Here is a 20,312-nt window from a genome sequence, read left to right as displayed (position 1 = left end):
CATGAAATCCAAACCACTCATGTTCTTTTTAATTTGGAATCAATATCCTTGAAAGAAGGTGTACAAAACCCAAGCCACAATGAGTCACCCTCCCTCCCCTCTTGCCAGGTGTGCTGCTGGACTCCAGAAGCTAAAACCTCAGTCCAGTTTGGGCTTTTCTGTCAAATGAGCTCTGAGGGAGCTCTGAGCCAGGCAGGAGGAGCAGTTGTAGAAAATCCACAGCAGTAAGTTTAAAGCTCTTGGAAAAGTCACCTTAAAGAGAAGGGCTGACGGAAGTCGAGCTCTGGGTGTCCCTGAGAACAGAGGGAAAGTCACTTGTCACCCAATGCAGAATGACTTCAAACTGTAAGCTTTTTTTAGTCACTTGGCAAGGATTTATGTTTTCCCTGAAGGCAAAGCAAAGACTAATTCCCCTTTAACCACAACTAAACCCAGTCTGACTACAGCCCAAAATACAGAGTTGCCAATCCTTTAGTAATCAAAATACAACAGCAGTGTTACACATGCTGAGGAGAAACAGCAGAAATCAGCCCAGGGGGATCACTTACATGGTGATCAGCTCTGTTAGTGGTTTCCCTCTTCTGTAAAACAAAAAGAGAATGATGATGTTAATGGGTTGTGGTATAAAACTGAAGGTGTGGGTGCGTTTTGCAAGGTTTGCTTTCAAAAAGCAATAAAACCAATTTAAAACAGGACAGGGAGAAGCCCCTCAGCTCATTTTGGCTTCCTGTCTTGTGCTCCATTGATTTTCAGCCTGCTGCCGGCTCGCTATACTCCTAGGACATAGCAGGATGCCCATGACAGCAATCCCACTTCTCCCACTGAAGGAAGCCACTGTCCTTCCAAACAGCTGCGGTCAGAACCCTCAGCAGCAGGACAGGTGCTCACAGCTGCCTTTACCTTTATTTTCCACTTTAAAATCGGATGGGAGGAGGTTGTCCTGTCGGTTCCCCAAGACAAAGCCCAGGAAGGAAAGGATGAGAGCATCAAGGATGCCGATGATGCAGAGGATGTAGGCCCAGCGGACAGTGCAGGCACCCAGTGTGTACTTGTCCGTCTTATCCCCACACATGCGCTTCACCTCGGTTGAGTCCCAGCCGTCGGGGTAGATCAGGCAACCAATCATCAGCCCAGTAGCTGTGGGGAGAGGGAGATGTGACAGCAGAGTCATGGAATGGTTTGAGTTGGAAGGGACCTTAAACATCACCTACTGCCAGCCCAACTGCCACAGCCAGGGACAGCAGCCACAAGCTACCTGCTGAGCTGGAATGTGGAGATGGGAGGTGGAAGATTTAGATCAGATACTAGGAAGAAATACTTCCCTGTGAGGGTGCTGAGGCGCTGGCCCAGGGTGCCCAGAGAAGCTGTGGCTGCCCCATCCCTGGCAGTGTTCAAGGCCAGGTTGGACACAGGGGCTTGGAGCAAGCTGCTCCAGTGGAAGGGGTCCCTGTCCGTGGCAGGGGTTGGAGCTGGAGGAGCTTTAATGTCTCTTCAAACCCAAACTATTCTATGATTCTAAGAGCATGACCTTGATGCAATGGACAGATAAAATACTACATACCACCCACAGGCTTAAAGAGCTCTGTGGCTGCTGGTCACACATGGCTCGGCTCTGCTCTGCTGCCCCCCTGCAGCCAGGGAGGAGCAGGACACAGCCCACTACATTCCAACGAGCTCCCTATCAAGGACACACTGCTGCGGCATCTCCCATTGTTGCGTTGCCCAGGCAACACCTCTCCTGCCTCCTCACGCATCCCAGGCCCTGTGCCTCCAAAGAAACACTTCCTCCAAGCAACACCCGGATGGGTTTAGTCTGTGCAAGGTTCAGAACCTGCTGTTGCTTCATGCCTGGCCAGATTTTAGCTTACGCTTTGCTAAGGTAGAGCTGCCAGCAGCAACTCTGCAAATTAATTCTGCTTGTTCAGCTGTGGTGGTTCCAGCCCAGCCATGAGCCACCAGCTCCTCCTGTGGCTGCTCCCAACACCCAGCCTCAGCACATACCGCCCAAGAGCCTGGCCGATGTCCCTCTGCGCATCGCCTTTGTGGCTTTGCCACAGGAGTGGCAACAAACTCAGAGCCGAAGGGCCATCTTCGGCCAAAAACGTCCCAAAATCTCAAAAGTGCCTTTTTCTTTTTTCACACATTCAGAGAAATTGTATTTGCTCAACAAGAAGAATGACCAGGCTCAGAAGGGAGAAGTTGAGCTCATCTGCGATGTGATTCAGTTGGACTTGATATCTCTCCCAACCCAAACCATGGTTCTGTGAAGCAGATGTTTGTCTCTGCTCTTCTTGGACATCTGCAGCCTCCCGCAGCAGCAGGATGCTCCCTGCCGTGGCCTCGTGCCTCTTCTCTCTCAGGGGGCAGTTGCCTCACGCTTTGCTGATGGTTTTTTCCCTTGGCTTGGGGACAGAAGGGTGGCAAGGCCGGCAAGCAGCATCCCGGACTGCAGGGAGCATTTCCCTTCATTGAGAAGCAGCTGTTTTCTCCTGTGTTTGATTACTGTAGCCAGCAGAGAGCAGGGGCACAGAGAAACGGGGTAAGGTGGCCAGAAACCACCTCTTCGGGGAAGAGGCACCCTGGAGCACAGCAAAGGCCACAAAATAGATCCTCTTGTCACCTTTGTAAAATAACCCTCAGAAATGCTGCAGCACCAGCCCCGAGATGGCTCCAAAGCTCCCAAGAGCCTGTTTGGGGCAGAGAAGCCGGCTGAGGGATGATTCAGGCTCATCTATGCGGCCTGAGCACCTGCACCAGGTTTCTGTCCGCCACTCAGCACAAAAACGTATGTAAAAGCCCCAAATACAACAGCAAAGCCCTTCCCTGCCAGCGCTCCCCAGGAGGCTGAGCTGCCCCAAGCCTCTTATCTAAATCTTGGCTTGAGCTCACTTCTGCAGCCAGGATCTGGAGCAGCCCCGATGCCGTGGGGTGTCCCTGCCATGGGATGATAGATTGAATCCATGAATGATTCAGGAGTGGCTGGGTTGGGTTTCAGCCGAGGCTTCAACCGCAGGAGCTGGGTTACCAGTGTCTCAGGTGTCTTCTTGTGCCAGGGGAGAAATGGAGGAGGCTGGAGATCCACGGGGATGAGCAGAGGGATGTGGGGAAGAGCAGAAAGCCAGGAAAGTGTGGGTGATGGTGCCGAGTGTTGCAGTCAGTCCCCTCCTCCTGTTCCACTTCCCCAGTACATCATCCCCTGAGCTCAGGGAGTTACCACAATAACCCAGCAAACGCTATCACTGTCTCCCTGCTTAATCCCCGCAGGATCTGGCACACAGGAGGCCCTGTGGCGCTCAGTGCTCTTGGACTGATGATGCTCTGAAGCCTCAACCCCGCTGCTGCCTGGGTTTGCAGCACGGAGCATGGAGCATCAGGAGTCTGCTGGGTCTCAGCTGCTCTGACAGGCTTTGCCTGCTGCAAAGTCTCCACTGGTAACCAGTAACTGGGAGCAAATGGGGCTGGAAGGTTGCACTGGGGACCCCTTCCTGGCCAGACTCTCCCCCGGCAGAGGCAAAGAGAGAAAAGCAGCTCTGGATGGAGCATCAGCAGCCCCGCGCCCCCGAGCATCACCCCGAGCCCCCTCACCTGCTGCCAGCTGCATCCAGGCACAGACTTTATAGACAGTGGCTGCGTTACAGAAGAAGAAGAGGCTGAAGCAGAGGATGGAGCCGATGATGAGGAAAGTGGAGATGCCTACGAAGAACATGGCTGTTTTGAAGGCGCTGGAGGGGATGGTGCCGAAGTCGAGGGGGCTGCCCTTGCAGATGAGCTCCCCGGTGAGCGCGTTGCCGATGCAGTAGGAGAAGAGGCCGAAGTAACCGGCCTGCGGCGTGTCGATGCTGTCACCGATCCAGTACGGCTGGATGAAGGTCACGACCATCAGGATGGAGAAGCAGAGGGTGAAGAGGGCCCAGAGCAGCCCCATGGCCCGCGCGTTCCTCACGTAGTTGGTGTGGTAAATCCGCGCCGCCTCCTGCGCCGGCAGCAGCTCGGGCATGGCGGGGGCTCAGACACCGGCCCCGGCCCCGCTCCCGGGCGCCCGGCGCTGCCCCGCCCCGGCGGGAGGCTCCGGAGGCGGCTGGACCGCCCCGGGGGGCGGCGGCGAGACCCCCCCCTCCGGCACCGGCAAAGAGCAGGGGAGGAGCCGGGAGGAGCCGGCGCGACCCCGGTCCTGAGCTGGGGAGAGCGGGAGCAGCCCCGGGATGCGAGATGGGTCCCTGCGATGCGCCCCGGGATGAGGCCTGCACCGCCGGGATGAGCTCCGTGAGCCCCGCGATGGACTCCACCACGGGATGAGCGCCGGGATGGGCGCTGCACCCCCAGGGCTCTCCCTGTGTCCCCAGGGTGCACCCGAGGATCTGCCTCTAGGATGGGCCCTGCATGCCTGGGATGAGCCCTGTGCCCCAAGGCACATCGCCTCCGGGATGTGTCCCGAAGCTGTGCTCTGTATCCCTGGGATGCTCCCTCGGGATGCGCCCTGTGCCTCCACTGTGAGATGCACCTTGGGATGTGCCCAGTGCCTGTGGGCTGAGCCCTGTGTTCCCAATACACACACGAGGACCTGCCCTGGGCTCTGTTCCAGGATGCACCCTGTGTGCTCTGGGGAGCATCACCGTGCCCCCCATAACATGCTGTGTTTGCTGGGTTGTGCCATGCTCCCCCAGGACGTGTGTCAGGATGGGCCTGGGCTGCACCACGCAACCCTGGACAACGTTGGGATGCCCCCCAGGATGTGTGTTGGCTCAAACGTGTGCCTCAGGATGTGCCAGGGGATATGCTGGAACCCCCAGGATGTGCTGTGTGCCCCAGGATGTCCTCTGGGTGCTGTGCCCCTGTGGCTGCTCCCCTCTGCCCTGCCTGCTGGTGTCACCAGGGTCTTCCTGCACTGGATGCTGCACCAGTGTGACGGGGGGCTGGATCGCCTGGCAGCTCCAGGGCTGGCTGTAGCTGCAGGCAGGGAGGGGACAGTGCCCAGAGCCCCGCTGTGGAAAAGGAAACGGTCCATGGGGCTGCCAGGACACCCCAGAGCAGCATGGGCAGCCCCAACGGGCTGTGGGCACTTGCAGGGGACCTTTCTCCAGAATCACAGAACCACTGAACCATGGAATGGTTTGGGTTGAAGGGACCTTAAAGATCCTCCAGCTCCAACCCCTGCCATAGGCAGGGACACCTTCCACTGGAGCAGCTTGCTCCAAGCCCCTGTGTCCAACCTGGCCTTGAACACTGCCAGGGATGGGGCAGCCACAGCTTCTCTGGGCACCCTGGGCCAGCGCCTCAGCACCCTCACAGGGAAGAGCTTCTGCCTAAGAGCTCAGCTCAGTCTCCCCTCGGGCAGGTTAAAGCCATTCCCCTTGGCCTGTCCTTACAGGTCCTGTTGAAGAGTCTCTCTCCAGCATCCTTGTAGGCCCCCTTCAGATACTGGAGAAGCCACATCTGCCCCACATCCCAAGGGACCACAGAGGTATGTGCCAGCACCATGGTCACCTCACAGCCAGCACCAGCCTCAACATCACCCCTGTGGCTGCTGAAGGCCAGGGCTGCCTGGACATAAGCATTGCCAGGCAGGAAAAGCTGTGCCGTTCCCAGGGCTGTTTTCCTTTCATCAGCCGCAAAATAACCAGCAGCATCTGGCAGGACACGGGCCCCCCTGGGCTGGGGACCTCGGTGGGCTCCAGAGCACCCAGTGAGGCCACACCATCAGGGGCTGAACTGGCTCCTGCCATGCTTTGGGCCTTCTTGAGTGGATTTCTTGGTGTCTGTGCTGGTAACGTTTGAGCGGTGGTGGATCTGATGGAGCTCCTGCCGCAGCACCAGCTCCCCCTGTGAGCCCGTCATCAGCACCCAGCACGGAGGGCATCTCAGAGAGCAGGGAGGAGTGGAAATTCCCACTGGGAAATGCAGGAATGCCATCACTTCTTTGCCAAAGGAGGTGCCAAAGGGTACGTGGGCATCGTGGGACCATCACGTGGGGACACCCCTGGCAGCACTGGCCTCGCTGCCCTGATGCCACGAGCTGGGGCGTGATAGGAGCAGCCACATCAGCTGACAGAGCCACCGGCTATAAAGCACCCACCTGCCCGGTGGCAAAAGCACAAGCGAGCCCACCATGGCCAACATCCTGTACCCCTGCGTGCTCCTGGCCATGCTGCTCCTGGCCCAGGCCGTGCCCATGGAACAGGAGCGAGGGCTCATCTTCAACTTGGTAAGGACGCTGACCCCCACGCTTGGGACACCCTGAGTGCTGCAATGGGGCACGCTGGGGGGCTTGGAGGGGTACATGAGAGCCAAATGGGCTGTGACTGGGGAAACTGAGGCAGACGGGGATGGCCTGGTGGGCTTCCTAGGGTTGTAAGGGATCTTGGAGCCTGGGAAAGCAGCTGTGTAAAAGGCTATGGGAGCCTGAAAGTGCATGAGACCGCAGCTCCAAGCTGCCTGTACCAGCCATTCCCATTCCCACAAGGAATGGGGAGGGGGGAAAAATGCTTTCCCTGCACTGCCCCAGCCCTATTCCCATGAAGCCAGCAGAAAACAGCATGTCAGCGGTGGTGTTTCGGGCCTGAACAAGGAAATGCTGCAGGGTGGGAGGCTCGGCTGTGCTGCTGAGGCAGAGGAAAGGCAGAGCTGGCTCCCAACACCCCCCGAGCCCCTGTGGGGGGGTTAACAGGGAGCCGAGAGTGACCCGGCCTCACCCGCGCCCCGCGGTGCAGGATGCGGGCGAGCTGTGTCTGCAGAGCGCCCAGTGCAAGAGCCACTGCTGCCACCGCGACAGCGGCCTCAGCCTGGCCCGATGCGCCCCGAAGGCGGCCGAGCTCCAGGAGTGCTCCAGGAAGGTAGGTGCTGCCCTGGGCCCGGGGGCACAGCGGCAGCGGGGCCGGTCCCCCCCGCTGCACCGCGCCTTGCTCTCCACAGAGCCTCTACGGGGTGTACTACAAGTGTCCCTGTGAGAGCGGCTTGTCCTGTAACGCCGATATGTCCATCGTGGGGGCCATCACCAACAGTGACTTCGGCATCTGCGAAGACCCTGCGGACGCCCAGCAGTCGCGGTGAAGGAGAAGATCCCCCAATCCCCCCCCCCCCCGGCCTTTCCCCTCCTCAGGGATGCCAGTACCTGCCTGTGCTGCCGCCCTGAGGAGTCTGTTCAAGTAAAGAGCACCTTCTGCTGAGCTGTGAGCCGGCCTTTTCACTCCATCCATCGCTGCGGCACGGGCCGGGGACAGGAGGGCCCAGAAAAAGCCACAGGGCTGTGATGGCTTTACCCATATACGTGTGCACATCATATGTAACTGTACAATCACCTGGTCCAGGCCAGCACTGAGCCATGGGCTGAGCTCTGCTCGGGGGGTGCGTTGGCAAAGGGGGTGTAGGGGAAGCTGCAGCAGTGCTGGGCTCTGAAGAAGCCTTTGGGTTGTGCCAGACTCAGTTTATTGGCTCCTTTCTGGTTGGAAGTGTCCCCTAGAAAAGGTTTGTCACTGGACAAGAAGGACTTGGAGGTGGTGTGGAAGCTGGGGGTGCTCAATGTGTTGGTCATCATGTCCACCTCTGCATGCGGCTGGCTCAGGGACTGTAGCGACAGGACAAGGGGTGATGGCTTCAAACTGAAACAGGGCAAGTTCAGGTTAGATCTTAGGCAGAAGCTCTTCCCTGTGAGGGTGCTGAGGCGCTGGCACAGGGTGCCCAGAGAAGCTGTGGCTGCCCCATCCCTGGCAGTGCTCAAGGCCAGGTTGGACACAGGGGCTTGGAGCAAGCTGCTCTAGTGGAAGGGGTCCCTGTCCGTGGCAGGGGTTGGAGCTGGAGGATCTTTAAGGTCCCTTCCAACACAAACCGTTCCATGATTCCATAATTCCATGATTCTATAGAATCTATATAGACCCTGCACTCCGGGAGCCCTCCTCCTCCTCGGGGTCAGCAGACGAGGCCATGAGGATGCTGACTGAGTGTGAGTCCTCCTTGGAAAGGGCCACACAATGGCAGTGGTTGTACATGCCATGGCAGGAGGGTGGAACTGGATGATCTTAAGATCCTTTCCAACCCAAACCATTCCATGATTCTATGATTCCCCTCGTGCAGCACCTCCACCAGCAGCTAGTCCGGCTGTGGGGTGTGCAGGAGCTCTGGGAACTCAGGCTGGAGCTGGGGCAAGGCGATGGGGGGAGCAGCCCTGCAAATCCCCTTAACCCTGCCCTGGGCAGGGTGGCTGCAGGGGGTGATGCCCAGCTCAGAGCTGTTGGTTTGGGCATGGGAAGGGGGTGCAGACCTGCTGGGGGGGGTGACAGAGAGGAAAAGGCACCTCCCTGGAAGAACTGGGGGGGAGGCAGGAGAAAGTGAGGGGGTCACTGCAGAGTGATTCTCTGGTGGCATCTGATGTGTTTCTATCCCTGGAGACAGAAGGAGCACCAGGCACCCACAGCCATTTCCTGAGGATGCCCTGCAGGAAACATTCTTTCCAGGATCAGGGGATCTGCACTTGCAGAAGCCCCAGGGCATGCAGGTGGGAGGGTGCCCACAGACAGATGGGTCCCTGTTGTGGTGTTGGGGACATGGGCGGCAGCTTGGGGACAGGGCAAGGGATGCTCCAGGCCCCTGCAAGCCCGGCTCAGCAGAGGTGTGAGAGGGGAAATGCTGACCTGGAGTTTAGTTCTAAACTGGGGGGGGGTGGCGAGAGCCTTGAAAGTTTTGGCATTGTGACTGGGGGAGCCCTGGGCAGGAGATCACCAGGTCCACGTCCTCAGGAGTGAGGCCTGGAGGAGGCTGAAGATGGGGAAAGGGACAGCAGTGCCTCTCCTGTGGGCAGAGCGAGGGGACACAGGGACATGGGGAATCTCCCCAGCCTCACCATCTGCAGGGGGTCCTCAGCCATTCCCCACTCTGGAGAGGCTGGTGTCACCCAGGAACACATCCTGAGGATACTGGGAGCTGTGCTTGAATAGGACCAGATCTGCCTGGGGCTTTGCATCCCTGGCCTTGGCAGGATACGGCTAGGCCTGGGCAGAGGAACCAGCACAGGACCAGCACAGGACCCGTTTAGCACCATCCGAGGACCAGCAGGGGGCAGACGCAGCCCAGACCCCCCCCCCCCCCCGCCATGGGGACTCCCCCAGCCCAGGGGCAGCTCAGCCTCGGGGGTGCGATGGGGACCCTGGAGTACTCCGATCCCCACAGCCCTGGAGCCCCGCTTTGGGGGTCACCCCTTCTTTGGAGAGGGAGGACCTTGGGGGGGAGGGTCCGCTCCTGGTGTCTATGATGAGGATTTTGCGTGTACCTCATTGTTGGGGTGTCCTTATGTTGGCAGGAGGAGGATGGGGGAGGCAGAGGTGGAAATCGGGTGGCTGTGCGGGGGGGGACACACACATGAGCAGCCCCCCCATCTGTCCCTATATTTACTGGTGAAGCGGCAACTTTATTTTGGCAGCTCTGGACTGGTAAATATTGGCTTAAACCGAAAGCCAGACGCCTGACTCACGGCGTCTTGACAAACACAGGAAGGGGCCCCGGGCGAGCGTGGGGTGCTGCCAGCCTGGGGGGGTACCCTGCGCCAGGGTGGGGGCACCCTGAGCTAAGGGGGGGCACAGGGCATCCTCACTGGGGGGAACGACACGGACCCCCCCCATCGGGGACCTTACTTCACCCTGGGGTGCAAGCACCGGGGTGCTCCCCCCTCACCCCATCACCGCACTCCGCACCCTCATCCCCGCCCGTTCACCCCGGGGCTGCCCCTGATGTGTGGCCCCCCCCCCGCCGCGGCCCTCCCCGGGCTGTTCCCCCGAGGGTACAGGATGTTCTCGCCTCCCTCTCCCCAACCTCCCTCCTCCCCCTCTCCCCCTTCCGCAGCCCTCGGCCTTCACCTCTTCTCCTCCGCTCCGCTTTAACCCTTGCCTGGGCAGAGCCGCCCCTCCCGCATCGCTCGTTTCTATCGAATTTCACCCCAAAACAAGGCCGTGACGCTCCTGCTCTGCACATCCCGGGGGGTCCCTGCACCCCCAATTGTCTGCGCTCCCCCCCTTGTACAATGCAGCGGTGTCCCCAGTGGGTGCCCACCCAAAGCCCGTCCTTGCAGACCCCTCCTCAGCACACACTCCCCCCCCAAAGGAGAGCACCCCCCAACCCTGCCAGAACCCCCAAATAAAGGGTGTTGAGGGGGGGCTGCCAGCCCCAGGGGTGTAATTCTTGGGGGGTCGAACTGGAGGACCCCAGGCAAGCAGCAGCCCCATAGCACCCTGTGTGGGGCAGCGATATATGGGGTGATTATCCTGTCTCCCCCTCCAGCTTGCTGCAGACTGGGGTCATGCAGGGGCCTGATCCTTTGTCAGGGCTGGAGGAACTCAATGCAGTTTGGGTTGGAGAGTGCTGGGGGTGCCTTTGCTTCATGGGGTGCTTGTGCCATGGGAATTCACCCAAGGGGCTGCCTGGAGGCATCTGGAGGTGCATGGAGTAATTTGGGGGTACCCCAGAGGTGGGCATCTGGGGCTGCCCCTTGCTTTTGGCTGGAGGTGGCCCACTGTGCCTGCAAGGCAGGAGCTGCAGGGATGAAGCACATCCCTGCAGGGTGAGGGACAGCCCAGCCAGCACCGGGGGCTTGGGGCACCCCAAATCCCCCAGGAGATGCCCCTGGCCAGTGACATCATGCCCCATCCCTGGCAGTGTTCAAGGCCAGGTTGGATGGGGCCTGGAGCACCCTGCTGTAGTGGAAGGTGTCCCTGCCTGTGCGGTTGGAGCTGATGGAGCTTTAAAGTCCCTTCAATCCAAACCATTCTATGGTTCTAACCTGTGCCTGCAGCAGCAGAACCCCCGCAGCAGGTCCACAATGGGGTGCAGCCGCACCATGCACCCAACAGCTGCCTCCAGGGACAGTCCTGAGACCCTCGATGGGGTTTTCCTAAACCTGGGCCAGGTTTTCCCTGGTCCCAGGGAGCTGGTTTGGGATGGAGCTGATGTCCCTCGAGCTCTTGCTGGAGGAACCTTTCTAGCAACAGCAGAATAAAAATAAAGGATTCATGAAAAGCTCTGGTTTGCCTCTTCTTGCCAAAACCAATTGTTGAAGATTTCTCCTGGCCTCTCTGGCTTTGCCTTCACATGTGACGGAGGGAATAGTGCCTGATGCTCTCCTGTTTTTCCACTCTGATGTTCTTCCCTGGGGAAGGACCTGGTGGGAGGGGAAAAGCTCAGCTCTGAGCAACCCCAAGACCTGGTTGGGGGTCCCTGTCACTCCTCTGGGTTGTTTTTGGGCTGGGAGCACGGCCAGGTCCTGTGAGGGACCTGTCAGGGGGATGCTGAAGGGGATGTGATGGTGGAGTGCCAGGAGTGATGTTAGGGCGTGATGTTGGGAGCGATGCTGGAAGAAATACCTGGGGGGAAGGGGAAATAGCAAAAGGATGTTGGAGGCTGCGGGGGGGATGTCAGGGTGATGTTGGGGTGACGCCGGGGGTGATGCCGGGGGTTGGCATCGGCCTCCGCGCGGCTCGCCAGCAGCCGGCGGGGCGGAGCGGGGCCACGGGGCCGGTCTCCCCGGGTGCTGACTCAGGCTGTTCCCGGCGCTCCGCGGCCGGTACACGCTGTCCCGGCCGGGCCCTGGCAGCCCGCCCGCCGCCGGAACGGGGTGCTCCGGGCGGGGGCCGCTCTCGATCCCGCTCCCGCGTGGCCGCTCCGCGCTCCCGGTGCGGCTCCAAGGGGACAAAACCTTGGAAGCTTTGGGGTGTGTGTGGGGGACCACGACCGCAGCAGCGGCCTGAGCCACGCTGCTCTGTGTGCTGTGTCCCCCCCGGCGCTCCCATCAGGGTTGGGGCACAGACAGCCGTGTCTCCAGGATGACTTTGGGGTGCAGCTCCCTCCGGCAGCAGCATCCCCATGGCACAGCGCAGTCTCCATCCCCGGGGGGCTGCATTCTCCTCATCCCTGCACCCAGCACAGCGAGAGGGACCAGCCGGTACCCTCCAACCCCCCCGGGCACCCCCATCCCGGCGGGGAGCCCCCGCCTCGGCGGAGGCTGGTACAGTTCGTTACGTCCAGACCGGAATGTACTTTGTGTTAGAAGTGGCCGCCGGCCAGGACGCCGGAGCTGGACTTTATTTATCCTCCCTGCTCCGGCTTTGCGGCATCCTGCCCTCGGTGGTGTGAGGCTGGGAGACCCTTGGTCCATGACCACTCACCCCCCATCCCGCTCATCACCAGCCGGGGGATCCGGGGCTTGTCCCCCTTTTCCTCAGCGGGGAAATAATCTGGGAAAACAGCCTGTTCTTCCAGCCCCTGTGTCCGGGAGGGAAATGGGGACTCAGGGGTGGATCCAGCCTTGGAAAAGCCTCTGTCTGGAATTGCCCCTTCCTGCTTGCATGAGGGTTTCTTGCAGCGTTTGGATCACAAAGCTGGAAATTTATGGACTGGAAATGCACAGGGAAAGGGGCAGCCCTGGCCACACTGGGGGACAGGGGCAGGCACTGTCCTGTGATGGAGCAAGGGCTGCTCCGGGGGTTCCGGGGCAGGTCTCTGCCCTTCTGCGGGTAAAATCTCATTGCAGGAGCCGTGGATCGAGCAATGAGGGAGGACAGAAGCAGAGGACGGATCATCCCAGGTTGGGTCCCGTTGCTCACCACCCGCCAGACTCCATGAGGACCCCAGCATCCTTCCCGCCACCGTTCCAGTGGGCAGATTTAGGGAGGGTTCATGCAGACAGCAGCTTGGCAGATGCTTTGCACCCCCTGGCTGAAGCATCCCCACAAGAAATAGGGGTGAGGTCTTGCCCTGCTGCCCTCACCCCGTGTCCTCGCATGTCCTGTGTCGTCCTCCCCCATCCATTCCCTGCCGCCGGTGCAGCTGCACCCACAGGCGGTGGTGAGGACACGGTGTCCTCCTGCACTCTGCTCCAGTTGTGCAACACCCGGCTGCACCTCCGGTAAACACCCGGCTCCCACCACGCCGCACCCCTGCACTGGGCACAAACCGGGCCCTCGGAGCGGGCACGTACCGGGGAAGGGGGCGCAGACGGCGAGGCCACCATGGCATCACCCGGCTCCAAAAAGCTCCTTTGCTCCCCAAAATGGGCATTGGGCAGGTATCTGTCTACCGAGGCGGGGGGGGGGAGGAGGAAGGATGGATTCGAGGTCCCCCGGGGAGCATCCTGCGTGGGTCATCTGTCCAAGGCCACCGACTTACAGCCGGGGCCATCTCTGTGTGTCGTGACACGAGAAGGAAATAGGGAGAAAACCCATTTCCTCTGCTCTCCAACGCGCCCCAGAGATTCACTGATGTGGCTTTTAGACGTGAAGCCGAGGCGGAGGGACGCGAGGCAGATTAACGCCGGTTATTTTTAGCAGAAGACAAGGATGAATAAAAATACCCCGATTTTTAGGTTTATTTCTGTTTTCGTCAGGAACTGCCGCTCTCACATCGCACGAAGTGCTTGGGGACGGACGGTCCCTGGGATCTGCTCCCCGTTTTGGATGGGGGGCAAAGCGTCCCCCAGATCTCCTGTCCCTTTGGGGCAGGACACGTGCAGGCAGCTGGGGGAACAGGCAGTGTCCCTGGCAGCCACTCCAAACCCAACCGGGATTATTTATGGAACAGATTTCTTCCAGGTTGTGTTACAGGGATGGGGGGGATGGGGCAGACCCCAACACCGGGGTTCGGGCATCCCACCCCACAAGAAAGCAAAGTGAGCTGGTGCTGGCATCGCAGTAATTTGGCAGATACCTGTTAAAACCCCATCCTGGTGCTTTCTTCACATGCATTTTGAGATTATATTGTATATTTTTAATGCAAACAAAAATTGGGGTGCAAGGACAGTTGGGGTGCTGGACCCCTTCACTGCTGTTGTCAGATTTTTCAGGGCTTGGGTATTATCTGAGGGGCCTACACGAAATTCCTGATGCTGGAAACACCCAATATTTCTTTGGTAAATGGGAATTTAAAGCTCTTGGGCGGGAAATGTGTAAAACCCGATTAAGGATTCATCCTGGGTTATTTTAGAGCGGGAAAAAAAATGAGACGTGGTGAAAATAGACCTATTTCCTGAAGTGGGCTTTGATTTGACCTCTATTGCCAGTGAGTGCCTAAATGACAGCACGTGCCCGATGTTTAATTGCAAGCCCCACGTTAGTTCTAATCTCGGGGGAGGTGGGGGGGTATTTTAAGGCAGCTCTTAACAAAAATCTTATCTCCCTCATACTGAACGGAACATTTTGCCATGTCCCGCGCCCGGCGTCCTCCAACCCCGGGCAGGGCGGAAGGGGCCCGTATCTGCTTTCTAGGGCTTTCTATGCCCCGTAACAAGGCCCGAGGAGGTTACACGGATGGGGCACCCCCTCTCCTCACCGGCGTTGCACGGAGCTGGTTGGTTCTCATCGCTGCGGGTGCCCTTGAGGGGTTTGAATGAACACACACACACACCCCCCCAGGGACACTGCTCAGGGCCGGGGGCGCCCTTGAGGGGGGGTGAACGAACCCCTCCCCCCGGGCCACTGCTTAGAGCTGCGGGAACCTTGGAGCGCTGCACGGCGCCGAGGCGTCCTTGGAGCCCTGCATGGAGCTGACCCCCCCCAGCCCCCGGGCACTGCACGGGGCCGGGCACGCCCCAGGAGCACTGCACATAACGGGGAACCCCGCCGGGCATCGCACGGGGCCGGCACCCCCGGTTCCTGCCCTGCTCCGCCGCTGGCCCCGGAGAGTGCGTGGGGTGGGCGGAGCGCTCGGGCACGCCAGGGGAGCAGAGCACGTTCTGATTTGCATACCAGCACCACGCGAGCCAATGAGAAGGCGCAGCGGGGGGGGCTGCCCACAAGATTGGCAGGAGGAGCTGCCAATGAGGAACGGGCCGGTGGGCGGGGCGCGGCGGCCGGGGAGACTCAGCCCTCACGGGCGGGCTGGGTCACTCGGAGCCGGGCGGTGGCGGCAGCAGGTGGGTCCTTGTGCCCGCCGGTCCGTGGGTCCCTCGGGGGGTCCCTGCGCCCGTCGAGCGCGTCTGTGCGCGGTGCCGTGGAAGACTCGGGGTTGCCGAGGGCTGCGGAGCCCCGCGTGGGGCTGCGTGGTTCCTGTGGGGAGCTTGTCTGGGGCTGGGGTGATTCCGTCTGGGGTTGGAGAAGCACTGTAGGGGTGTGTGGGGCTGGCGTGCGGCTGCGGGACCCTTCCTGGGGGCTGCGTGAGGGGTTCGGTCCTTCGTGGGGCTGGGGAGTCGTGTGGGAAGGGGATGAAGCTCCCAGCTGTTGCTGTGGGGTGAGGATGGACTGGGGTCCTCACGCCATAGACACCCCCACCGCCCAGTGCAGGGGATGGGGAGGGAGTTAAACCAGAGGTGTCCGAGCAGTGCTGAGGGATACTGGGATGATGCACCTGAGTAATGCACCGAGGTGATGCACTGGGGTGCTCTGTTGCGGTGGCTCGGGGGTGATGCTCCAGGGTAGGAAGCGGTGACCCACCGCTTGCACCAGCGGGATGGTGCTTGAGGGAGGGGATTTCTCTTTCCCCCCCCTTTCCCCTCACCAAACGAGGCTCTGGTGCTCAGGTCCTTACACTTCCTCTAATGCCACCTACCAAAAATACCCTATAGGGCATATTGCATAAATATATAGTTTCATTGGCAGCAGGAATAAGCAATTGCACAAGGTAAATGTGACTATTTTTTAAGCATCTTGTATTTTTCTTCTCTCTGGGCACAAAATCTCTTTTAAAGCTGCTGTTTTTAAAATCCACGTTGAAGTGAGCCTGCACTTAGCAGCAGAAAGTATTTTATGTGGTGAGCGGTAAGAGCTCCTGGGGGATACATCCATCCTTGGTGTGTCCCCAGCTCCGGTGCTGTGGCCGTGTCCTGTCCTCACTGGAATTGTGCTGCTGCTGATGGGGAAAAGCTGGAAAACAATTGGAAAAAAAAGACCGGCTGGGAGTTGATACTGTGGGGGTTTGAAGGTGGGGTTTAAATGATGCCTGTCATAGCGAGTCATTAAACTGTTGAGGTGGATTCGGGACATCACTGAGGCATCAAATCGAAGATGGGAATTGGGATTAAAAGTTAGAAAGAAAAGTTGAAAGCAGATTGCTCTTTCCTTGAAAACATGGGGAGGCTGCAGCCCTCCGGCCTCTCCCACCTCCCTCCCTCCCTGCCCCAAGAAGGGCTGGAGGGGAAGAAAATCGTTAAATCCCTTGGGCAGAGCCTGTATGTGGGTTTTGTGGCTGTTTTCTTGGAGGTGGCGTGGGTTTGGGTCAGGCGGTGATGCTGCGACTTGGATACGCTCAGGTTTTATCTCCAACCTGGTGTTCCCAAGCAGGAATAACTTGCCGGGGTGCTGAGTTTTGCAGCCCAAAGGTGGGATGCGGGGGTCCCTCACTGAGAATGCCGGAGTCCCTGTTAGGATGCTGGTCCTTGGTCTTTCTGTGTGGTGGGTGATGACAGCAACACATGCAATGCAGGAGGGCGAAGGTGAGGGTGTGAGCTGGGTGCTCACAAGGATGGGGTGCTGGTGGAGAGAGAGGTGTTCGGGGAGTTTTGGGGGGTTTGGGACTTGCGCTGGAGGAAATGTGTGATAGCGTGAGGAACAAAAGCCCTAACCCAACAGATTCCTGGTGCAGAGTTACTGCTTCTGCCGCAGCCTGCTGGGAGGTGATGGGATGTGGCTGCTCTTACGGTTTTGGACTTGGAGGATGGAGTGGCACTGGTGCTGGAGCGGTTTAGGGGGGAAGGCAGGCCCAGTGTGGCTTCTTGTCCTGCCCGGAGCAGAGATGGCTGCTGGCCTGACAGTTTGTGCACTTATTTTTCTTCTTTTTTAACCAATTACATAATCATAGCTTCCCAAGGTTGCATTTGCCCAGCACAGGCTTGAATTATGTTGAGCTCCTTTCCCAGTGCTGTTAGAGCATCTTTCTGCTGGGATGAGCCAGAAAATAAGGACAATTCCCAAGTAAAAACCCAAGCTGCATCCTTCAGGAGCATCACTGCTGTGTAATTGGGTGTGTTTTAACTGCCAGCTTGCAGATTAGCTGCAAAACTTGGGATGCTCAGCACCGAGACCCTGCTCTGTCCGGCCACAGCTCCCTGGACTGGCTCAGAGTGGGGGGGAGAATATTCTTGAAGTATTTGAAAAACAACTTGTTCTCATTTATTTCTACTTCTATACTGTTTAATATTTTATTATATATTCACTCCGTCATATATATGTATATAAAGTCGTTACAGCCCCTTGAGGGATCTCTGGAGTTCGTGCCAGTCTCATGCATACATATCACAAGGAAATAATAAGTTTCTTAGCGAAGTTGGGGGGTTTTAGATTTATTTAGTTTAATGCGGTATGTTTGTGGTTGTAAGGAAATGGCCACGAGTGTTCTAATGTATGAGCTGTTCTTGTAACTTGTTTGTCATGGCCACGACGGGTGTTTTCTGTAGTCGGTAACTGTGATTGAAATCAGGATTTTGCAAGTGAGCGTGTTGGAAAATGAAAAGAATCGAAGTAAAACTGTCAGAAGTGAAGAGGTGGGGTGAGGAGGAACTGAGATTAACTCTTCCTCTGCCCCATCTGCAGAAATGGTAGCACCGCTTTTAGGAAATTAGCCTCTTTAAATCCAAGAGTACTTGAAATGGAAATATTTCTATCATAGAATGGCTTCAGCTGGAAGGAACCTTAAAGCTCCTCCAGCTCCAACCCCTGCCACGGGCAGGGACCCCTTCCACTGGAGCAGCTTGCTCCAAGCCCCTGTGTCCAACCTGGCCTTGAACGCTGCCAGGGATGGGGCAGCCACAGCTTCTCTGGGCACCCTGTGCCAGCGCCTCAGCACCCTCACAGGGGAGAATTTGTGCCTTAGATCTGGCTTGAATCTCCCCTGATGAAGTTTTAACCCATTCCCCCTTGTCTTGTTGCTATTTATGTTCAATTTAATTACTTAATTCAATATAAGGAGTTATAGGAGGCACCACCTCACAAATAGCCTCATCTCTTGCGTGTGACTCCCATTGTGGCTCCCTCCTCATTCTCCAGCAGTTCACGTGTGTGTGCGCACATGCGTGTTCACATGCATGTTTCCACTGGGCTGGTGGGAATGAGGGTGGGCTGGTGGGTGTGCAGCGTTGTCCTCAAAGCCACAGCACTCTCAGCATCATCCCGACCCTCCAGTACCTTGCAGTGTCCCCCAGTGACGGCAGTCCTGGTCCCCCGGTGTCATTTTGGCCATTCGTGGCATTTTCTTCTCCTCTCCAAGAAATCCTGATCTGGCGTGGGGACAGGCTGGTGTTTCGCAACATGCTGGGAATGGCCATTTACTCGATAAAAATTGGCGTTTATAGAGCCCTGGTACACACATAGCTTCATAAAAAAGTTCTCGGGTGCTGGGTTATTTCTGGCAATGCCAAATGCCAAGTTGGGATCCCTCCTTTGGGATCTCAGGATGCTGCCAAGTGCTTGTGCGTGGGGATAAATGATAAGGATAAAATACACATTCCAGCTGCTGTGGGTGACAGTGACCGGGTGGAAAGTTGTTTGGAATCTGTTGCAAGCAATGAGATGATTTTAGAAATGAAAGAAGATGAAATCAAGTTTAATTATCAGATTTATTCTGGGAAAAAAAAAAAGGCCAGATTAGGACAGAATTGGCAGACAAGGTGTTCCTTGTTTATTCCCATTTGGTTATTTACTTTAGTTCCCCCAAGCTGGTTCTTAAAATGGGATTTGCTCACAATGGTGTAGCTGCTGCCAGGAAGATGCTCTGTAGAGCGGTCAGCGTTACCAGACTGTGCTGTCCAGGGAATGGAACTTCATGTTTTATAGCCAGAGGTGGAATATTTCTTTCCAGTGTCCCGAAAAGCCTGGCTGGGTCTGTTGTCCCTGCTTGTTTTGACCAGGGGAGAAGACATGGTGAAAGGAGCCTGCTCATTTTCAATGGCAGAAACCCCAGTTTGAGGTTGCCAGGGAGTGGGTAGCGGATGTCAAGCACTTTCTCACTTTTTAGGGGTGGTTTATGTAACCTGCCTGGCTATATTATTGTATTTTTTCCCCTCTCCAGTTACATAATCCTCATTTCTGAAAGCATTAAGAAACTGAGTTCTCTGCTGTTCTGTGTCTGTGGATAATGGCCTCTGAGCTCGTTCGGATGATGCGATGGGCCCCTCTGCCAGCTGTCTCCCGGGAAGCTGAGGCAGGGCTGAAACAGCCCATTCTACACTTATTGTTACTGGTTCTTAACTTATTTTGCATGTTTTACCATCATCCGAGACCGTGTTAGCCCCTCCAGGAGTGGGATGGGTGCAGGCTGGTGCCTCTCTTTGCTGATGCAGAGAAGAGGCTTTGCTGCTGGCTCTGGTATTCTGGGTTTTCCAGTATTTTTGGATGTGCTACCTGTGGCAGAGGCTTGTCTTGATTTTTGTGCTGGGAGCAGCTGAAATCCTCAGGGGTAGGAGCAGAGGAGCATCAGTGTGTAGAACCCTTGATCGCATCCCGTCCTGGTACCTTCTCCCCTTGAAAGAGCAGCAACCCATAAATGTTTATGGCTTTTGCTTTTCCCAGTGTATGTTTGTGGTTTGGAATAAAAGAGAGGGAAAAATATATTGCTTGGGGATTTTTGTCCATTTTACATTAAAGTAGAGGATGTTGTGTCTCTGGGCACCCACGCTGAGGGGATGGACCACTTGCTGCTGATGGGATGCTTGCTTGAGAGCCAAAAGGAGCTTTATCCCTGCTGCACCTTATTTGAAGCAACCTGGAAAAAACTGATGCTTTGCTAATAACCGGATTATTTTTAATGGGTTTATATTATAAACTGTGGTTGGGGGGCAACACCTTGCTGAAAGCCTTTTGCATGTTGCCATGGCTCCTGGGGGATGCAGAGGGGCTGAACCCATCTGTCTGTTGGAATATTTATCCTGGCAGGGAGCAGCAGCCATTCTGCTCACTTGTTCTTCTCGCTGCAGCTGAAACTTGAGGGCAGGCTCTTCTTCAACATATTTAAAAAGGAAAAATAAATCAGTTATGACTTGGATCTTAACTAAAACTGCTTCAGAAGCTCAGAAGTATTAGTTGGGCAAAATGGTTAGCTAGGGAAGTGTGATGGGAACACATGCTGTTGTATTTAAGTTAGCCTCATGCAGTAGTTTCCTTTCCTCCTTTTGGTATTCTCTTAATTGCTTAGAACTCTTCCCTTGCTGCCTCTCTTCTGTTACAGCACCAGCACCTTCTGGTCCTTGGGAGGTGATGGGTGGCCACATCCCTCTCCGGGGTGGCCCACAGGGCAGGTGCCACTGGGATGCTCAAGGGATGCTTGGGGGGTACCGGGGTCTCCATTGGCAGGAGGAGTTACCCCTGGAGCAGCAACCACGGATAACCTTTGGTCCCTGGTCTGTCATGGTTTGC

General features: G+C 57.2%; 2 protein-coding genes across 2 annotated transcripts; one reads left to right on the top strand and one right to left on the bottom strand.

Moving 5' to 3' along the window:
• Nucleotides 1–865: 865 nt before the first annotated feature.
• LHFPL5 (LHFPL tetraspan subfamily member 5) lies at nucleotides 866–3,997 on the bottom strand (the record flags this gene model as incomplete). The annotated part of the gene is made up of 2 exons (XM_080633123.1): nucleotides 866–1,137; nucleotides 3,586–3,997. The coding sequence occupies 2 exons, from the start codon at nucleotides 3,995–3,997 to the stop codon at nucleotides 866–868; spliced, it is 684 nt and encodes a 227-aa protein (XP_080489249.1).
• Nucleotides 3,998–6,106: 2,109 nt separating this feature from the next.
• CLPS (colipase) lies at nucleotides 6,107–7,047 on the top strand (the record flags this gene model as incomplete). The annotated part of the gene is made up of 3 exons (XM_080633122.1): nucleotides 6,107–6,202; nucleotides 6,708–6,830; nucleotides 6,910–7,047. The coding sequence occupies 3 exons, from the start codon at nucleotides 6,107–6,109 to the stop codon at nucleotides 7,045–7,047; spliced, it is 357 nt and encodes a 118-aa protein (XP_080489248.1).
• Between the last annotated feature and the right edge of the window lie 13,265 nt (nucleotides 7,048–20,312).

The sequence above is a fragment of the Psittacula echo genome, assembly GCF_963264785.1.
Source record: "Psittacula echo genome assembly, chromosome: 22".
In the NCBI taxonomy this organism is placed as follows: Eukaryota; Metazoa; Chordata; class Aves; order Psittaciformes; family Psittacidae; genus Psittacula; species Psittacula echo.
This window is presented reverse-complemented; position numbering and strand designations above follow the sequence as displayed.